Source organism: Pinus tabuliformis, chromosome 5_1 (assembly GCF_031772625.1).
Source record: "Pinus tabuliformis cultivar Carrire ecotype Pingquan chromosome 5_1, CPIR1, whole genome shotgun sequence".
Taxonomy (NCBI): Eukaryota; Viridiplantae; Streptophyta; class Pinopsida; order Pinales; family Pinaceae; genus Pinus; species Pinus tabuliformis.
The window spans coordinates 229,313,599-229,333,604 of NC_142305.1; the positions used below are offsets into that span (position 1 = coordinate 229,313,599).

General features: G+C 32.3%; 1 protein-coding gene across 1 annotated transcript; it reads right to left on the reverse strand.

Moving 5' to 3' along the window:
* Positions 1 to 4,164: 4,164 nt before the first annotated feature.
* Positions 4,165 to 5,012, reverse strand: LOC149164240 (acyltransferase GLAUCE-like). Its single transcript, XM_089430892.1, has one exon. The coding sequence runs from the start codon at positions 4,666 to 4,668 to the stop codon at positions 4,165 to 4,167; it is 504 nt and encodes a 167-aa protein (XP_089287018.1). The 5' UTR covers positions 4,669 to 5,012.
* Positions 5,013 to 20,006: the final 14,994 nt, after the last annotated feature.

Here is a 20,006-nt window from a genome sequence, read left to right on the forward strand (position 1 = left end):
CTATAAAATATTTTAGAATATTTAGAATAATATAAAAAATCAATAGTTAAAATTTATCTCTAAATAGTTCTATCTTTTTATTTTGAAAATATTACTTAAAAAAAATGAAAAAATGATCATAAAATTTTGTTTTTATGGAAAATTCTATTTATAATTTAATTTTATTAAAAATATAGTGAAAAGGTTTTATTTAATAAAACTTAATTTTATATTAAAAATATAGTGAAAAAAAATTATTTAATAGAACTTTAAAATTTTTCATGAATTTTAAGTTTTTTTTTTTTTCTCTCTCTTAAAGTTGAACTCTTATAAATATTTGAAAGAATATCTTAAAAATAAAATTATTGTAAAACAAAATAGGATTTTTTTATAAAACAAAATGAAAGTCATTTATTCAAAATAAAATTATTGTAAAATAAAATAGGATTTTTTATAAAACAAAATGAAAGTCATCTATTGAATGTATTATATATTAAATATAAGAGAATGTAAGCTATATATAATAATTAAAGAGGTTTAATATTAAGAAAAACATTATTGTTATAATTGCATAAATAAGGATGCTTATGTAAGTTTACAACTAACGATAGCATTGTAAAGGAACATAAGAAAACTGGCCGGAAAAATATTTCTTCCTCAAAAGAGAGAAATTAACATAGACAAAATGTGAAGGTAGCAACACTCAAGATGACCCCCTAAGGACAACTTCCTTAACCCTAAGCATCAATTGTAACTAAAGAAAATGAGGCGATGCCAAAGGTTTAGTGAAGATGCCTACAACTTGCCCTTTGGTAGGAATATACTCCAAGGTGAAAACACCATCCTAAATGAGTTGAAAGAAATGCATATGAATCTCAATGTGTTTTGTCCTTTAATGCTTCACTAGGTTGTGAGAAATATGTATAACATTGATTATCACACCAAAGAGTATTAGGGTGATCTTGTTGAATGTCAAACTTTGTCATTAGCTAACGAAGCCAAAGAACTCCCTAACTACCAAGAACTACAACATGATACTTAGCTCTTTTAGAAGATAATGCAATTGTTGATTTCTTCTTGCAAGACTAAGTGATAGGAGCAGAGGCAAAGAGATAGACAAAACTAATTGTGGACTTTCGATCATCAACTGAACCAATGCAATCAAAGTCAATGAAATCCACAAGCTAAGAAGCACCAAAGGTATAATAAATCCAAAATTGGTAGTAACTTGAATGTTCCTCAAATGCACTTGGTTGCCTTGTAGTGACTCTCATGAGGATCTTGAGAGAATTGAGAGACAACCTCAACTATAAAAGAAATGTCAAGATGCATATGAGTCAAATGCAATAGATTCCAAACTAATTGTTGATACAAGGAAGGATTAATGCATGGTAAAGAGCAACTGGAAAATATGTTAACACTTTATTGAAATGGAGTAGATGCAAGCTTACAATCAACAATGCCAAAGAACTATTGTAAATCAAGTACATACTTCTAATAAAAAAATTGAGATCCCTTCTAAAGACTAAAGAACTTGCAGACAATGAAAACAATGAAGAATACAAAGAGTTGTCATATCAAATTGCTCCATCAATGTTTCTTTAACACTCTAAATCATGGATGAAGAACTCTTTGTGAGAATTAAATTATCCACATACAAAACCACAATGAAAAGATCAATTCTCTGCCTTTGAGTGCAAACTATAATATGAAAATGATAACAATTGAATCCGAAAGTAATCATAAAACTATTTGTCTTCTCATACCAAGATCAAGGAGATCATTTGAGACCATATAGTGAACATCAAAGCCTGCAAATAAGAGAAGAATTCTAGGAAAAAGAAAGAGGCTATTCCATTTAGAGTTCCTTGTGTAAATCACCATTAAAAAAAACATTCTTCACATCCCTTTGGTAGACTAACCATCCTTGGGAGGAAACGAGAGAACGCATATTGCATATGGAACTCATCTTGGAAACAGGAGCAAAGGTCTCATATTAATCAATCCCTTGGCCACAAGGTGTGCCTTATGCTTATCAATGAAACCATCTTCTACTTATTTGATGCTATAGATCCATTTAAAATGAACTAACTTTCATCCCTTAGAAAAGAGAAATGAGATTCCACGTGTGGTTCTTTAATAAGGAAGAACACTCCTCTATCATGGCAACATCCTATTCAAATATCTCAACATCATTGGAAAATTATTATGAATCATTTTAAATGGAACTTACTCAAAAAAGAGATACTAGTTGTTTGTGACTAAGTATGACAAGGATGAGAGAATAACTAAAATCTGTTGGCTCATAGCCATACCTATCAAGCCTCTTTCTCTCTCAAGATCTCCTCTTCAAATTTTGTTCTTGATCATGTTATTCATGTTTAGGCCGCTTGTGTTCTAATGGTGTTGATGGTAGATTTTCATCTAGTTAATTTTCATTATCATTAGTTTGATTTGTAGCAAGAAAATGTTCATTGTCTTCTTTCTCTACAAAAAGAAAATTGCCAACATGATTTTCAAAATTGTTAATATAAGAATCTATGGGAGGAGTAGGAGAGGATGTGGGGTTGAAGTGCTCATAGAAATGGATAGACCTTCAAAACAATACATCTTTAGAAATAAGAGCGAATAACATATATGACTTTAGAGCCTCACATTAACCAACAAATATCAATGCTTGGCCCTTCTTCTCTATAATTTTTTGTCCTTCATTTGGAGTAAGTCCCATTTTGGAATGCCAAATACCCTAAAAATAGAGACATTGAGCTTGACATGGTTCCAAGCTTCCTTTGGAATCCTATGCAACATTATCCTAATAGGAATCAGATTTTGAATGTAATTTTCACAATTCACTACTTCAACCGAGAATGAAGGTGCCATGTTCTTGGACTAAATCATATAAATTGCATTATTTTTTAGTGTTTGGCTCCTTTGAGCAACACCATTTTGTTGAGAGGTGTCAAAAATAGAGTGTTGATGTTGAGTGCCATATGCTCTACAAAATTCCTTGAAAGCCCGATTGACATACTCCCCCCATTATCTATGCATAATTTATTGATAGAAAGAGAGAACTAATCAACAAAGTGTTACGAGTTTTTTGAAAGTAGCAAATACCTCACTCTCGTATGTAAGAAAGTACATCCAAGAGTGACGTGAGAAAACATCAATAAAAGTGAGTGCATACTTAGTCCCTGAAAATGAATGAGTTGAAAATGACATGAGATCACTATGAACCAACTCAAGAGGTGCAATAGCATGCAAGGTTATACCTTTAGGAAACGGATCTTAATGTTGTTAACCAAGAACACAACATGGACAAAATATATCAGTGCAAAAAACTTTAGGAAGACCAACACCAAATTTTATATGTTCAACTATTGCACATATCTATAATTTAGATGTCCGTATTTTTCATTGCAAAGCTCACTCAAAGAATCAACTTGTGCATTGAAAGAGGAACTAAAGAAATGTTCAAAACAACCAAACCTTTACAATTGGAAACTATGATCAACTCTTGTAGAAGCAACAACATTGCCTAGATTCTATAATTCTCAAATGACTGCATCATCAAGAGAAAACTCTATTGTTTTCCATCACTAGAATGACAAATTTAATGAATCTCGGCAGAGATGCTAAGAACAAAGAGAGTATGAATGATGCACCTAGATTCTATAATTCTCAAATGACTGCATCATCAAGAGAAAACTCTATTGTTTTCCATCACTAGAATGACAAATTTAATGAATCTCGGCAGAGATGCTAAGAACAAAGAGAGTATGAATGATGCACCCATCAGCTAACTACATGGTGCATGATTCTAAAACATCAAGTTGTATAGAGTTTCCAACTGCAATTTACAAATCTTATAATTGGATGTGGAAGGGAGCAACTCATGAGAATGAGACATATAGTGTAATGCACTAAAATCAAGTGTTCTTAAAGCTGGAGCAGGTAAAGCATACCATTTAATAAATAAAGAAGGCTTGGGCAGTGAGCATATCATTTAATAAATAAAGAAGGCTTGGGCACTGAAAATTTATATTGCCACATGGCTTCATTCAAAACTTTAGTTTCAACTAGTATTTGGATTCAGCATGCCCAGCATGGGAGCATGCTTCTTAAAAGATTAAAAAAATGGTCTGAATGGACGAAAACATGAAAAAAAAAAGAGCCTAAACGGAATATTTACTCTTGCCATTTATCTATACTACAAATAAGCATAATTACCTGTATCATGAACAGAGGAGGTTTAGGCCCAAACTTTCTGGCGAGAGCTCCTTGGAGCACCAGACGTCTGAAAACAAGATATGGGAAAGTTGCATCACCAAGATCAGATAAAGTCAGATCACAATTAGCTGCTGCAAACAGAGCCCCAGCTCTGTTACACTCAATTTCCAACCTCCCCTTCTCATTCAATTTCAATCTCCCTGCCATGAAATAGCAAGGCACCAGCACCTTCAAAAGGGGTTCCTTCAACCTACCCACAACATCAGCTGTAGCATTCTTGTCCCCTCCATTAAGTGTGTAAATATGCACAGTATCCACAACATATTCAACAACCTGATCAATATTCGATAGAAAGAGAGAGCATTCCTCCGTGGGTTCAACCGGTACAACCATCTCAGGCTCCTCCACCTCAACAGCTAAGTGGGTTATCAAGTACGACTCAGCTGCTGCCAGAGAGCCCATTATGCTCAATCATCGACTTTTTACAGAAAACTCTGCTACAAATGTCGCCAAGAAAGTTATATATAAATATTGCTTCAAGCAGAGTGAGAGACTAGCGTGAAGGATAATGGCATGAGATGTCGGTTTATACTCCTCTTACTGCTCAGTGCAATATCGTGCTTAGCTGATAGCATCCTTAACCGTCCTGTGGAGCGTGTCTCATGCCATCCTCCACTACGCCCAACTAAGCACTATATTGCAGTGAGCAGTCAGAGAACTGTAAACCCACATACACATGCCATTATTCTTCATGCTAGTAGTAATCTGCAGTGCGCAATTTCATCTTCGTGTAATATATTCATTCTTTGAGCGTTGATCTCTAGAATTTTTTATGTTTTAATCGTATTTATTGCGCGAAGAGGGTTGTAATTTCAAAATAAATAGTTCGGTTTTGATGACTGAATTTTTTTATTTTATCAATTTTTTTGAAAACTGAACAAAACAATTTTATATATGACATACTTCCGTTGCAAATTGTGGCTTTGTTAAACTACACATTAAACTAGGTTACGCATTGTTTATTTATGTCACAATTTTGTCGCTAATTTTTTTTCAGTGAGGGAGCGAAATCCCGGCTGAATAATCACAATACATCATATATCGCCGAAGCGAGCAGATTTCATCATACAATATCGCCGAAGCGAAATGCTGCAGCAGCAGCGCGCGGCACCGGTAGGAATCGATCCTGGCTGGGGGGAGCGAAAGTCTACCACCCCCGCCAGCGCGTCATGCACTCACGTGCAAGAAATTTGATTAGTAAAAAAATATTTAAGAAATTTGATTGGGGAGTCTGAATAGTTTATTTATAACTTTTTGGACTTTTCGCTAGTAAAAAAATATTTAAAAAAAATAATTTTTGAAGTGTTTGAATGGTTTTTTTTACAAGTTGTTTTTAGTGAGACTTTTTGGAAGCTTTTCTGGTTTAATTTCTCTAAATTCCAGTAGGAAATTATTGAAATCACAAATTTGATTGGTAACCCCTGCACAATCAAAGTGCCTTAAAAGTTTTTCAAAGCGCTGAATCTATATACATACAGTCAAAAAACCAGTGTAAATAACATAAATCAAAATTTCACGTCAAAATTTTCTGCGTGATTTAAATATCAGAAAATCCAAAAAATCACACTAACCATTTTTTAAGTAGAAATAAATTCAACAATATTAAATCACCCAAAATATTGAAACTTCTTAATTTTTTTTTCAAAAATAAAATTTCAATTATTTTCCAAAAATAAAATAAATAAATAAATAAAATTATAGCCTTTAAATTACAGTGATACATTCCAATCCTGATTACGATTCGCGACATTCATGCATTTGATTCTATATATTTTATGTTCGTTTCAAATGCAGATCACAATCCATTGGTTATTAATGTGGCACAGTGTACCGACGGTGGCCATCAATTTTCCCTGTTTCATTCATGGAATTGACTGAACTTCAAGAAGATTCACTGGTCTTGCGAATTTATTGACACAGAAGTATAAAGTAAATTTCAAGTTTATTTTGTAATGGAAATTTGATAATTTTATTTGTTTTTATTTTTATACTTGTTTAGGTATAATATTATATGGTATTATATATTTAGTTTTAATTTTGACTGGATATTAGTTTGTTTTTATAAAAAAAATTACATAGTTTAATATTGAGAATTTATTTTTTGTTATTTTTATTATTATTTAAATTTATTTTTTATTATTATTCAAATTTATTTATAAGGTGATAGATTGAAGTCTTAGTATGGGTTGTTTAATAACTTCTATTTCTATTAATTACTAATTTTTAGTTTTTAGTTTTATTTAACTTTTTTATTTTTATTTTCTTTTTTCCTATTATTTCCATTTTCATAACTTATAGTTTTTTCTCCATGTTACTTATTATTATATTAAAAACATATATTGAACTATATTTATATTAATATAAACAAGGGCTACATAGTACCTAGATTAACTTAGATATAGTTTAATTAAACTAAGAAATAATAAAGACAAAATTCATCACAAAAATAAAACAACTAATTAAATGTTGTATTGTTGAATGTTTTCACTAAAAATTAAGAAATATGATTAACTAAAATAGTTCATATTAACATATATACACTTTAATATATATGTTTATTATATATATATATATATATATAAGATTGACTAAAATTTGTTTTTAATATAATAATAAGTTATTTTAATTGTTGAATTGAGGCTTCTGTGATCCATATCAAGTTTATGAGAGTTTTTTGAACGTAAATCACATGATATTTCATTTGTCGACGAGTTTTGAACTAACCATTGTGGTTCATCGTCAGGACAAGTTGAAGAATCGGATCTAGCTTTGCATGTTAAATAATCTGAGCAGAGCATCCTGGTCAAGAATTTTAGCCGATGGATCCTGGTCAAGAGAGTTTTTTCAACGTAAATCACATGATATTTCATTTGTCGAGGCCTTTTGAACTAACCAGTGTGGTTCATTGTTAGGACAAGTTGAAGAATCAAATCTAGCTTTGCATGTTAAATAGTCTGACCAGAACATCTTGGTCAAGAATTTTAGCCGTTGGATCCTGGTCAAGAATTTTACCTGAATTTTAGCCGTTGGATCCTGGTCAAGAATTTTACCTGTTGGATGTTCTGCTCCAACTATTTAACATGCAAAGCTAGATCTGATTCTTCAACTTGTCCTGACAATGAACCACACAGAAAAATCTCTCATAAAGTTATTTTAAATTGAAAATATGGAGAAAAACTAGAATTCATGAAAATGGAAATAATAAAAAATAAGGAAAAACAAAAAGGAAATAAATCTAAAAACAAAAAAACAGTAACCAACAAAAATGAAAGTCATTAAAAAGACCCATAATAAGACTTCAACCAATCACTTTACAAATAAATAAATTTAAATAATAATATAAAATAACAAAAATTGAACTCCTAATGTTAAACTATGAATAAGTGACAATTTCTTTTGGTTAAAGACAAACTAATACTCAAGTCAAAACAAAACTGAGCATAATACAAAACTGAGCATAATACTATGTCTGCGAAGGTATAATAATATTAGTTAATTATATTTCTTAATTTTTCGATATGACATTCAACAATACAATATTTTATTAGTTGTTTTAATTTTGTGTTTATTATTTTTTAATTTAATTAATCTATATTTAAGCTAAGCTGCAGGGACTAGTTACTATGTAGCCCTTGTTTATAATTAGATTTATGAGCATTAATTATATTTAAGCTAAGCCTCAGGTACTAGCTACTTGTAGCCCTTGTTTATAATTAGATTTATGAACATTAAATATATGACAATAAATAAGCGTTGCAACTTAATGAATATTTTGTTTGTTTGCTTGTTAGGTAATGTGAGTTCTGAGATGACTAGCATACCTAATATTTGGCTTGAACAACCACTTCTGAGGAACGACTAGCATGCTTAATGTGTGGCTTGAATAATCACCTCTAAGGAGCAACTAAGCGGTCAAAATCAATCACTTAAAGATCACACCTAAATTAAGCCACACTAACCTTTTGCATAACTGAATTTTGTAGTTATAAACATTTTATCTTTTATTTTAAAATTAAAAATATTTTTAATTAGTTATATTTTAATGGATTAAACTAACGACTCAGTGTAAAAAAAATGATTTCAATTTGATGATAGATATTTATTAATTTAAAATAAAAATGATTTTAGAAAAAATATAAAATCTATAATAAATTAAACTAACTTGAACGGAAAGAATTGGAATTGACTTTAATTTTATCATAGATATTTATTAATTTCGATGGAAAATGATTTTGGAAAAACACTAAGCCTTACTATAAATTTTCTCTAATGAACTAACTGCTAACTACAAGAAAGTGATCTCAATTATATCATAGATATTGAAATTGATCTCAATTATATCATAGATATTGAAATTGATATTTTTCAATTTCAAACTAATTGCTAACTACAAGAAAGTGATTTCAACTATAAGAAAGTGATTTCAATTATATCATAGATATTGAAATTAATATTTTTCCATTGAAAATAATTGTGGAGAAAAATATCATAAATAATATTTATCCATTTCATTTGAAAATGATATTGGAGAAAAGGTGAAGACATTTCTTAATCTTGGCATATAATTTGTTCAAAATATTAAGCAAAGATAATTAAAAGAAAGTGATTTCAATTTTGTCATAGATATCTATAATTACAATTGAAAATGATTCTGGATAAAATGCCAAGACATGGAATACATTTCTTAGTATAACTTATTAAAAGATAAATAAGCCTGTTCTATGGGAAAAAATTAATGATTATTTTAAATAAAAAGTATTTAATTTATATTTATATTTAAATCATAATTAAATATTTTCTTGGTTTAACAAATATAAGTTTCTTTCCGTAGGGGGCTGGTTGTGATTTTTTTTAATTGTCATACAAAAAAATGTTGTGAGAGAGACAACTTTATATTATGAGATTTATAGTGATAAGACAACTTTAAATTATAAGATTATGAGGTTTATAGTGATGCGACAATTTTAAATTATGAGATTATGAGGTTTGAGGTTGGTTGTGATTTTTTTAAGCTTCATAAAAAATGATTTCCAATTTTAAATTTTAAGAAAGACAATTTTAAATTATGAGCTTTATAGTGATGGAATGAGAAAAACAAATTTCTAATTTTAAAGTGTGAGGAGACAATTTTAAATTATGAGGTTTAGAGTGATAGATGGGAAAAACAAATGATGGGAAAGTATTTTTGTGGGAACATGAAAAAGATATAGAAAGAAAGAAAGAAATTATTTTAACGTCCACGAGGTTAAAGATAGCTCATGGGACAAATTGTTTCTTCATTTGCTTGATGTATTTGGCCCTTTTTCTGTGACGCTTTAAAATAAATGCTCCCAACTTCTCGACGAACCCCTAGCTAAATAGATTTTCCCAAGAGCTAGCTGCCAGCATATCTACATAACTTTCCATGTTGTCTTTGAAGGCCTCACATTCTAAAATGAAATGCTTTTCTGTTTCCACTTTTACGGAAGAACAAAAAATGCATACTCTTTCCTCCCACACTTCCTTTGGCCTTTTCCAGCGCCATGTTTCACAACGGAGTTGATGAGAATTAGTCCTTAACTCAGAAATAAGAATTTTGGCTCTCCAAGAGATATTGGTCTCTATGTATGCTTTTGTTGATGACTATAAGTGGGATTAAACTCTTCAATATAGTAATTTTTCTTTCTTCCTAGCTTCTTATCCCAAGTACGTTTGTGGAAATTTTCCGTAACAAAATCTTTTATCTCTTTGTTGTTTATGGGACACACGTTCAAGTAAATACCCCATTTACTAAACCATTTGTTATTTTGTTGCATCCATGTTTTTTCTCTCTTTTGCACAGTCTATCATTAAAGAGAACCTTAGGCCATCTACCCTCTTCCATTTGCTCAATTTTTTTTACTTATGAATCGCACCATAGCAACTTCAATAGGAGCAGTCCCTGTTTCACTTAACAAGATATCATAAGAAACTGCACTTTTAATCTTAAATTTGTTTGTAATCAAACACTTCTGAATTTTCTCAATTTGTCTCCACTGCATGTTGGATGTACCACTGGCCCATAGTTCACAACCATAGAGAATCACTGGAATCACTAAAAACCCAAAAAGATTTTGAGTGGTTTTCCAATCCAATAACTCTGCCTCTCTACACCTATTTTGAAAAGCATAAAATGCTTTCCAACCCCCCAAAGTTCTTTTCTTTCTACAACCATTCCAACTTAGATTTTCGTTGAAGTCAATTCCAAGGTATTTGTAATCCGCAACTTCGTCCAGAATGTTGCCTTCAAAGTAGAACTTATGCTGGTTATGTTTTCTTTTCTTAGAGAAGGCCACTACTTTCGTTTTGCTGATATTGACTTACATCCCCACACTTGTACAAAAAAGCTCAAGGGATAGTAAGTGCTCTTGCAAACCAAGTGCCGATTTAGCAATCAGAATAAGGTCATCTGCATAAAAAAAAAAGCCTTATAACAAACTTGCCCAAATAGATACCATCACCCCCTTGCGAATTTAACCACTCCTCAAGCTTGTCGATATATAAACCAAAAAGGGTAGGAGACAGTGGGCAACCTTGCTTGACCCTGATATCGCTTCTAAAACTTTCAAAAATGCTTGCTGAAGTTTTAATTTTGACTTTCACCTCTTCATACAACCTATGCACCGTTGCTCTCAATGTTTAGGAACCCCAAGTTCCTCCATTCTGTGCCAAAGATTATCCCTAGGAACCGAGTCAAATGCTTTTCTGAAGTCAACAAAGCAACAAAAGACTTCTTCCTTTTTCTCCCAAACTTTTTCAATGATGTGCCTTAAAGTTATACAATGATCAACTGTGGAATGTTTAGGTCCAAAACCTGCTTGCCCTTTAGCATGATTATCTCTTTCTTGTGCCCACTTGCTAATTTTTATTTTTTTTTAATTATTGAAAATTATGTGTTTTTTAATATAAATATGTAAATTTGGTCAACTTTTATTAGCACAACCTGTTGAGAATGGACTTTTTTTGCAAGGTGATCCACCTCAAGGAAGTTGTTGCTCCTGTGCTAGAGGGCAGAGACATGCTAAAACCCAGTCAGCATAGCGATGATGTGTCTTAGGCCAGTTCGATCCCTGGGTGACTTTGATAGCTTAGATGTTTGTGGGTGGCGGATTCTCAAGCCAAAGGTCAAGCCTGGAAGAACACAAACAAACAAAAACTATTAAGTTGTAAAATTTTTTATTATTGGTTATAAAAAAAAGAATTTTTATTTAGTGCATCTGTAATATAAAATTTACATTTATAAGTTATGTGTCAATAAGATGAAACCTTGTAATTAGAGAGATGTAATTTCTTCCATATTTAAAAAATATATATATAATAAAAAAATTAACATCCATTATAAATAAAACATTTCAATTTTTGTTAAAAGTAAAATATTTTATGTCACTTTTATGTGGGTACAAGGTAAACAAGATATTTCTATATTTATATCAGATAAAATATTTCAATATCTATATAAAATATTATTACAAATATTTTTATGTTTATTATATTTCTAAATATTTAAAATGAATTAATAATAAAATATATTTTAATATTTTAATACTAATTCTTTTTATATAAAAAAAATAATTGATAATAATAAATGATTAAAGTATTTTGATAGTGTGATACTTAGTAAAAAAGAGATGTGTAATTTTGTGAAATATATATGAACAGGGAAAAAAAAAATTTAATTAAAAATAAATAAGTATTCCTTTCATGATAGAGTTTACAATGGATTTAAATTATTTATATTAAAATTACACATAAATAATATAATTTTCACAATTCTTCTATGAATTTAAATAAATAGTGTTTGAATTAACTATAACTAAAGTGGTCAAAAGAGATGATATTCTCCATTTTCTCTTTTGTAATTTAATTATTAACTATTCATATCATTATAGTAAGAAACAATTCGCAAAACCAATTAAATTGAAATAAAAATTACAATTAAATATTTAAACTTTAAAAATAATAAGAATTTTTACTAGTAGATTTAAATTTATTTAAATTAAATATCAAATTAAAATAATAATAATTTAATATTTTTTTATTAATAATAAAAATGGTAAATATTTTAAAACTATGATATGTAATTAAGTTCGATTAAAAACCTATTAACATTTTAATGATTTGTAATTTGTTCTAAAAACTTTTTTGCTTAAGATCTCAATGGTCACAAGGGCAAATTTGCTTGGAGTTTTTTTTGTTTTTAAATAGACTATCTTTTACATGATATCATGGCTTGAATACTATGGATTATTATAAATCTAGAGCTCAATAACCATGAGCAACTTGATCGAGTCAAATTTATCCAAATCACCTTAACAATCCCACCGTTAAACTTGACTCGAGGAGGCCCTAATTACTCTATCAAATTCCATATAAAAAAGTTATGATCTACCAAAATACATGGATAGCTAGTTGTTTTATCTACCAATTATCTAAGATACAATTTCACGTACATGGTTCATCAACCATCTCACATTCTCACATTCCCCCCCTCAAGTTACGTCCATTCCACAACTTGATAACTCTATGTGTCATTGCACTACATGTATGCATGTTCAAAGTCTTAAGGTTTTACAACGACATGTGCTCATGTGCAACATGTATGCCTAAACAATAGGAATTACAACTTCCCCGGAAAATATTTGTCTTGGACCAAAACCCTAAGGGTGTTCACACACCACTATTGTTATCACACCTTTGTAGCGCTCATCACACATTGGTTCCTTCACTAAACTTCAAACCATTGAATCCATCTCCATTTTCTTGTCCATACAACCACTCTGTTGCTACATCTCTAGCATTGTTGATCCATATCTTGACATGTCCTTCCCTGTTGCTTGAATTCTCTCTCCTTATATCTCCAACTCATGTTATTCACCTACATCCTCCTTATCATTATGTGTCCTCTTCCTCGATTTTTTTTGCTACTCTTGAAACTGCTACACACTTGCCTCCTTACATAGTTATCAATCACTTTCATCATGGACTAATCCACCAACACATTTTCTAATGATTCATCCTCGAGTACCTCAAATAAAGTGCACTTGTCCAATTGCTTTACCATTGAAACTTTGATAACACGATCAACTCTTCCTCTTCTTTACTTATAGCTTGACCACTTATCAAAAAGGAAACATCAATAACTAGTCCTTCAAACTTTCCACGTGCTCCTTCTTGTCCTCCACGATGCCTGTGAGCAAGTTTTTCGTTGCATCGTAAAATAAGTTGATTTTCTTTGTCTGAGTTACTTTGTGTGACACTCTCCTCATCTGATTCCAAACACCACTCTTATCATGTGGCCCACTCCGTCAAGCTCTCTGAGGAAGTGTCACTCACAACGATGTCTAGCCAGACCTTGACTTTTAAGAAAAACACGGGTGGGATTACTTGCAAATTGATTCCAAACACCAAAAATTTAGAGGTTGGAGTTGCTGATGGAACTTACAATCATATTGCTTGTATCCTCATACACTACATGCGTATTGGTGATGCCTCTAGAGATTTGAAAAATTATCCTTAAGACCTAATGTTTTCAGCGCATACCCCATCTTCTTATAGATTTAAACACCTCCCTCGTAAACCTCTACCATCATTCACTTAATTGGACTTTGTAGAACAATAGTAGCAAGACCTCCTTATTTTTTGACAAAAGAGGGCCATTGGCACCTGATTATACCTATATAATGCATTGAGAAAGCAATTTAGTATGACAAAATCCTGCCGACATCTTTATCATTCTAGCACATCGAATTTCATCCTTGCCTTTACAATCCTACTAGCCTACACAGTGCAAGCATACCCTATCACACATAATATCTCTCATCTTGAAATCGTTCACTCCTCCTCCTCCTCCTCGTAGCTCATCATCCATCATTATTTTGTGAAGGTTCAAGGCTTTAGTCCTTCAAGTGCCCACTAGTTCTCTCACCACAACTTGCATGGGTTTGTTACAGTCGATTATCCTCACTTCGTTTTGTTATTCTTCTTATCATCTTTCTTAGGCAACTTCTTATCACCCTTGGGAGGAGCGATCTTCTCTTTGCGGTGGTGATATTTCTACCACATGTTTCTTCTCAACAAGTTTCTTCTTTTCCTCTTTAGACCCTTTATCATGCTCCCACATTGTGCATATTTGTTCTCATTATTTTCTCCAAGATTGTGCAGCCCTACAACCACCAATATTTTTTTTTTTTCAAGATAGGATGGCCCTCAAGCAAGAAATATTTCATATGACCACTATGGTTCTTTGTCGCTACCTCTTGTAAGCCAACATTTTAGGGCTTCTATCTTGATAGATATTTATCATTAGCCCACTCATGGATTTTTGCAAGTTTGCACCATATCATTTTTGTGATACTGGGTTAGGGCTTCTATCTTGATATATATTTATCATCAGCCCACTCATGGCTTTTTTCAAGTTTGCACCTTATAAGTTTTGTGATAATGGGTATGCTCAACTCTAGCTCTAATCAACACAGGCAACAACTCCAACCATAACTATGATTGATCTACACACATATTCTTCTAGACCATTCATGCTTAAATTTAGCTTTGACATTCACCAGATGTTGATGCCAATTGTTAGGATCAAGAAACCAAGTGAAGTAGAGATGTCTAAAGATATCATTGCTTGGCGTCCTAAGGGCCACGTGGACAAATTTACCTAGTCTTTCCTCCTTTTAATAGGTTATATTCCACATGAATATTATAGGTTAATACCATGGGTTGTCATAAACTTGGAGCTAGAAAATTGTTGGTAAGTTGACTGAGTCAAATTTACCCAAACCATCTTAATATAATCAAATTAGATTAAAAATATATTAACATTTTAAAAAATATATATATCATACAAATCTACATGATTATTACCTAATTAAATTATATATGTATAAAGATTAAATAGCATGTTAAGAATTCATGCTAATATCATATTAATAGATATTTCTAACAAATATAGTATAGCAAAGCAATAATAATAAGTCATTTAATAAGTCATTTAAAAACTATAGGTCATATATTATTGGTTTAAGTTAAAAACATGTAGACTTTTTAATAAATAAAATTTTATGTGATTTTAAACATATTTTTAAGAATTCATATTAATAAATAAGTTAAATTAACATAAAATAATGAAATGTATAATTAATATTTAAAATTGTATATTAATATGAATTAAAAGTGCATACTAATATGTATGATAAGTTTAAAAAGTTAATTATAAAAATTGATTCACAATTATATGAATTAAATGGTTGATAAAGGCCAATAGGTATCAAAACACTTACATTATGATTTTTTTTAATTTTGGTAATGTGAGATGCACCTCATGATACATTTCACATTATCAAGATTAAAAAAATCATACAAGTTATCTAGAATATAATTTTATTTTAAATTAGTGTTGTTATTATTAATTATAAAAAGAATTAATATATGAATTAAACTTACATTAAAAAAATGTAACAAGATTCTTAACCATGCAAATTTACCCTCACTTTTATATGGAGATTCTTAATCTGTGAATAGGATTTATTAAAATACCATGAGCCAATACCATAGATTACTATTGCCACCTGCCCAAAAAATCATAACTCATATTCGTATGATTTTTTTTAATAAATCAATTTAATTAAAAGAATAGAAAAGGCATTAACTATGGTGATTGGTTTTGATGGTAGAGAGAGAAGTTTGCGATTCTCAATGAAAATGACAAACCACCACGAGAGGGTGGCAGTAGAGTGATGCCATCCATCATGGGAAGAGATCAGAGAAGGTTAAGTGGTTTGATTTGAATAAGGGCTATGGTTTCATAACCCCTAATGATGGAAACAAGGACTTGTTGGTACATAGGACTTTAATTCATTCCAACAGGTTTCAATCATTGGTTGAGGGACATACCATCAAGTACATGGTCAAGCATGAGAATGGCAAGAGATCCAAGTGTTGGCCCAAAGGTCACACTGAGAGGGGGGTGAATCAATGTGATCATTTCACCATTTAATAAATTTTCATAATCAAACAATCATAAGGTAATAAATCATAAGCATAAGCATCATATCATCAAATAGAACTATGCATCATCAAACTACCATCATATCAATGACACATCAAGAAGCCATCACATCACAAAGAGACAAGATTTTTAAGTGGAAACCCATAAGGGAGAAAACCACAAATCTTCTTCTTCTTTTTCTTCAATTCATTTACATAGATTTACAAGCTACTACCTGTTGAAGGAAACTACCCCTATGATATGCAACTAGCTACAACCTCATTGAGGCACCAAAGTCAAAAATATGCAAGTGGCTGCTCATTGTAGGCTACAATCTAATTGAAGCACCAACCTCGATAATAGTGGGCACCACCCTACTCTAGAATCAAACCTAATTAAGACTCCAACCTTCTTCTTCAACTTCTTATGGACTTGTATTTCATATCATTTTCAAACTTGATCCACTCACATCATAAAAATAAAATCACCACAACCTGTAAACAATATTGACATCATCACAACTTGCACATGTTATCATCATCATCTTAACAACCTGCAGACACTACCATTGTTATTACTGCCACTCCAACCTATAAATATTGCCATTAAAACAATCACTATCATACCTTATAAACATGACTACCACTACAAATACAATCATATCAATCTTTGTAATCGACTATGATATTTTTGTTCATACTTTTCTCCAACATATTCATCAACTTGGTCACTCAAACTTTTTCTTGGAACTAGTTCTAGCGTACTTCCAAAACCAATTCAATTAGCTCATAAACACTCAATTTCCATCCTCCCCTTCTCATTCAATTTCAATCTCCCTGCCATGAAATAGCAAGGCACCAGCACCTTCAAAAGGGCTTCCTTTAACCTACCCACAACATCAGCTGTAGCATTATTGTCCCCTCCTTTAAGTGTGTAAATATGCACAGTGTCCACAACATATTCCACAACCTGATCAATATTCAATAGAAAGAGAGAGCATTCCTCGGTGGGTTCAACTGGTACATGTTGGAATAATAATTTTAAACTGCCGAGAGCTGACAGTTGAGCAGCGACCCAGCTTATTCAGAAAACAGCGATTGGACTTTCCCTGCGATGCGATCTGATCGCATATCGCACTTTCCCTCGTCACCCTTTGTTGCTTGCCTGTATTGTCTGCGATGCGATATTTACGATGCGATCGCAGATCGCATGATTTAAAAGGCTATACAGGCGGTGGCACATCCTTTCTCCTATTGCGATGCGATGGTGTGATAAGCCATGCATTAAATTCCAATAGGATATTTTGAGCCGTGTAATAAATGATATTTACTAGGGTTGGTAAATGTAGGTGAAATCTTAAATTTTACTATTTTTTTATTTTCACGGAAGCAAGGGAAAAGCAACACGTATTGTAAAAGATATTTTTGTGTTGTTCAATATAAAAAGAATGCAAGAGCAGAGACGTGTAGAGTGTAGAGTATTAGCCAAGAAGTTCTTTTTTCTTCTTGCAACGCACAACAGTGCTGAAGATATAATTTTCTGAGTTAGTGGAATCAGATTCTGGAACTAAAGTTCCTGTTGTAAATCCCTCTGAGTTGAGGAAGACAAATTCTGTAACAGTTTTTTATTATTTTATATGATTATGATCCTGTAGAAAACCAGAGCGTTGTTCTCTGTTATATTTGTTTGTTGTGTGTTTGAAATAAACAGAAATTTCCAACATGGTATCAGAGCTAGTCTAGGCACTCAGTGAATCAAAAAAACAGAGCTTTGTTTTTTCACTGTAGGAGCTGTAAGAAGCTTGTTGAGCAGATTTTTTCCAGCAGAGAAAGTTTTTTGCTTGTTTTTTTTTGGGTCAGTATCTCTTCTTTATTTACACAGGTTAAGATGGCAGATGCTGGAACTGGTTTGACGAATCCCCAACTGCCACAGTTTAATGGGAAAAACTACAGCTATTGGTCCATAACAATGAAAGCACTGTTTGCTTCTCAAGGAATATGGGAGCTGGTTGAAACTGGCTATGCTGAACCGACAGATGCAACAGCGTTGGCTGCTTTGACAGCAGCATAAAGAGACCAGTTGAAGAGTGACAAGAAGAAGGATGCCAAAGCCCTCTTTTTCCTCTTCCAATCAGTGCATGAAAGTGTTTTTCCGCGGATTGCTGCAGCAACAAAATCCAAAGAGGCATGGGATATTCTCAAAACTACCTATCAAGGCATGGAGAAGGTGAAGACTGCAAAGTTGCAGATGTTGAGGAGAGACTTTGAAAATCTCAGCATGAAGGAATCTGATACAATAGACTCATTCTTCACTCAGGTTATTGGGTTGATAACCCAGATAAGATCTCATGGCGAGATTCTTGAAGAAAGAAGGATTGTAGAGAAAATCTTGAGATGTTTACCCTCAAGGTTTGAATCTATTGTGGTAGCAATAGAAGAAACAAAAGATCTCTCACAGTTCACAGTAGATGAACTGAGTGCTTCTCTTTTGTCTCATGAACATAGACTAAGTAGAGGAACAGATTCCTCATTTGAGCAAGCATTCAAGACTCAGATGTCTTTTGGCCAAGGAAAAGGTCGAGGCAGAGCAAATAACAGAGGTCGTGGAAGAAGCCAAAACAGAGGAAGAAATTATCCTGCAAGCACAAGCGGAAGGAGCTGCAATCAGAACCAAGATGAAGGTTCAAGCAAACAGCAAGCTCATGGACAAAGGTATGACAAATCCCAAGTCCAATGTCATTATTGTAAGAAATATGGGCACTATGCCAATGAATGTAGGAAAAAGCAAAGTGACATGAATAATAGGCAGAATGCAAATTTTGCAAATGAAGAAGATAAGAACCCAAAGAATGTGTTGTTAACATGTAACATAGCACAAGACAAACAAGAAGATTTTTGGTTCTTAGACTCAGGTTGTAGTAATCACATGACTGGTAATATTGAAATGTTTGCCAATCTGGATGAAAATGTGAAATCTGAGATAACAGCTGGGACTGATGATACGATATCTGTCAAGGGTAAGGGCAGAGTCAGTATCCGGGCAAAAAATGGAGAACAGATGATTGTGCCAAATGTATACTATGTACCTGGCCTGAAATGTAATCTTTTGAGCATTGGACAACTCATTAACAAAGGTTACAATGTGTTCTTCAAAGATGATTTGTGTACTATCAGAGACATACCTCCAAGCAAGAAGATCATTGCACAGGTGCAGATGACCAGCAATAGAATGTTTCCTCTCAAACTCAGGGCAGATTTGAAGGAAGGAAGAACTATTGCGGCTGTAACACAAGAAGTCTTTCAGGAACAACTGAAAGATGTGAATTGGTTGTGGCATTTGAGATTTGGACATCTCAATTTTGGAGGCCTGAATTTGTTGCACAGAAAGGGAATGGTAAAGGGATTGCCATTGATTGAGAAACCGGACAGCCTTTGTGAAGGCTGCATCTTAGGTAAGCAACAAAAAGAAAGCTTTCCAGCAGGAAAGAGTATAAGGGCAAAAGCACCATTGGAAATTGTTCACTCCGATGTGTGTGGACCGATGCAAACACCATCATTTTCTGGAAATAAATATGTTTTAACTTTCATTGATGATTACACCAGAAAGACATGGGTGTATATGCTGAAACAGAAGAGTGAAGTGTTTGAGAAATTCCGCCACTTCAAAACTCTTGTTGAAAAGCAGTGTGGGCATTATATCAAAGTGCTCAGAACAGATAGAGGAGGAGAGTACA

Excerpts from the sequence above, each read along its gene's own strand:
- LOC149164240 (XM_089430892.1), bottom strand. The coding sequence starts at position 4,668 with ATGGGCTCTCTGGCAGCAGCTGAGTCGTACTTGATAACCCACTTAGCT.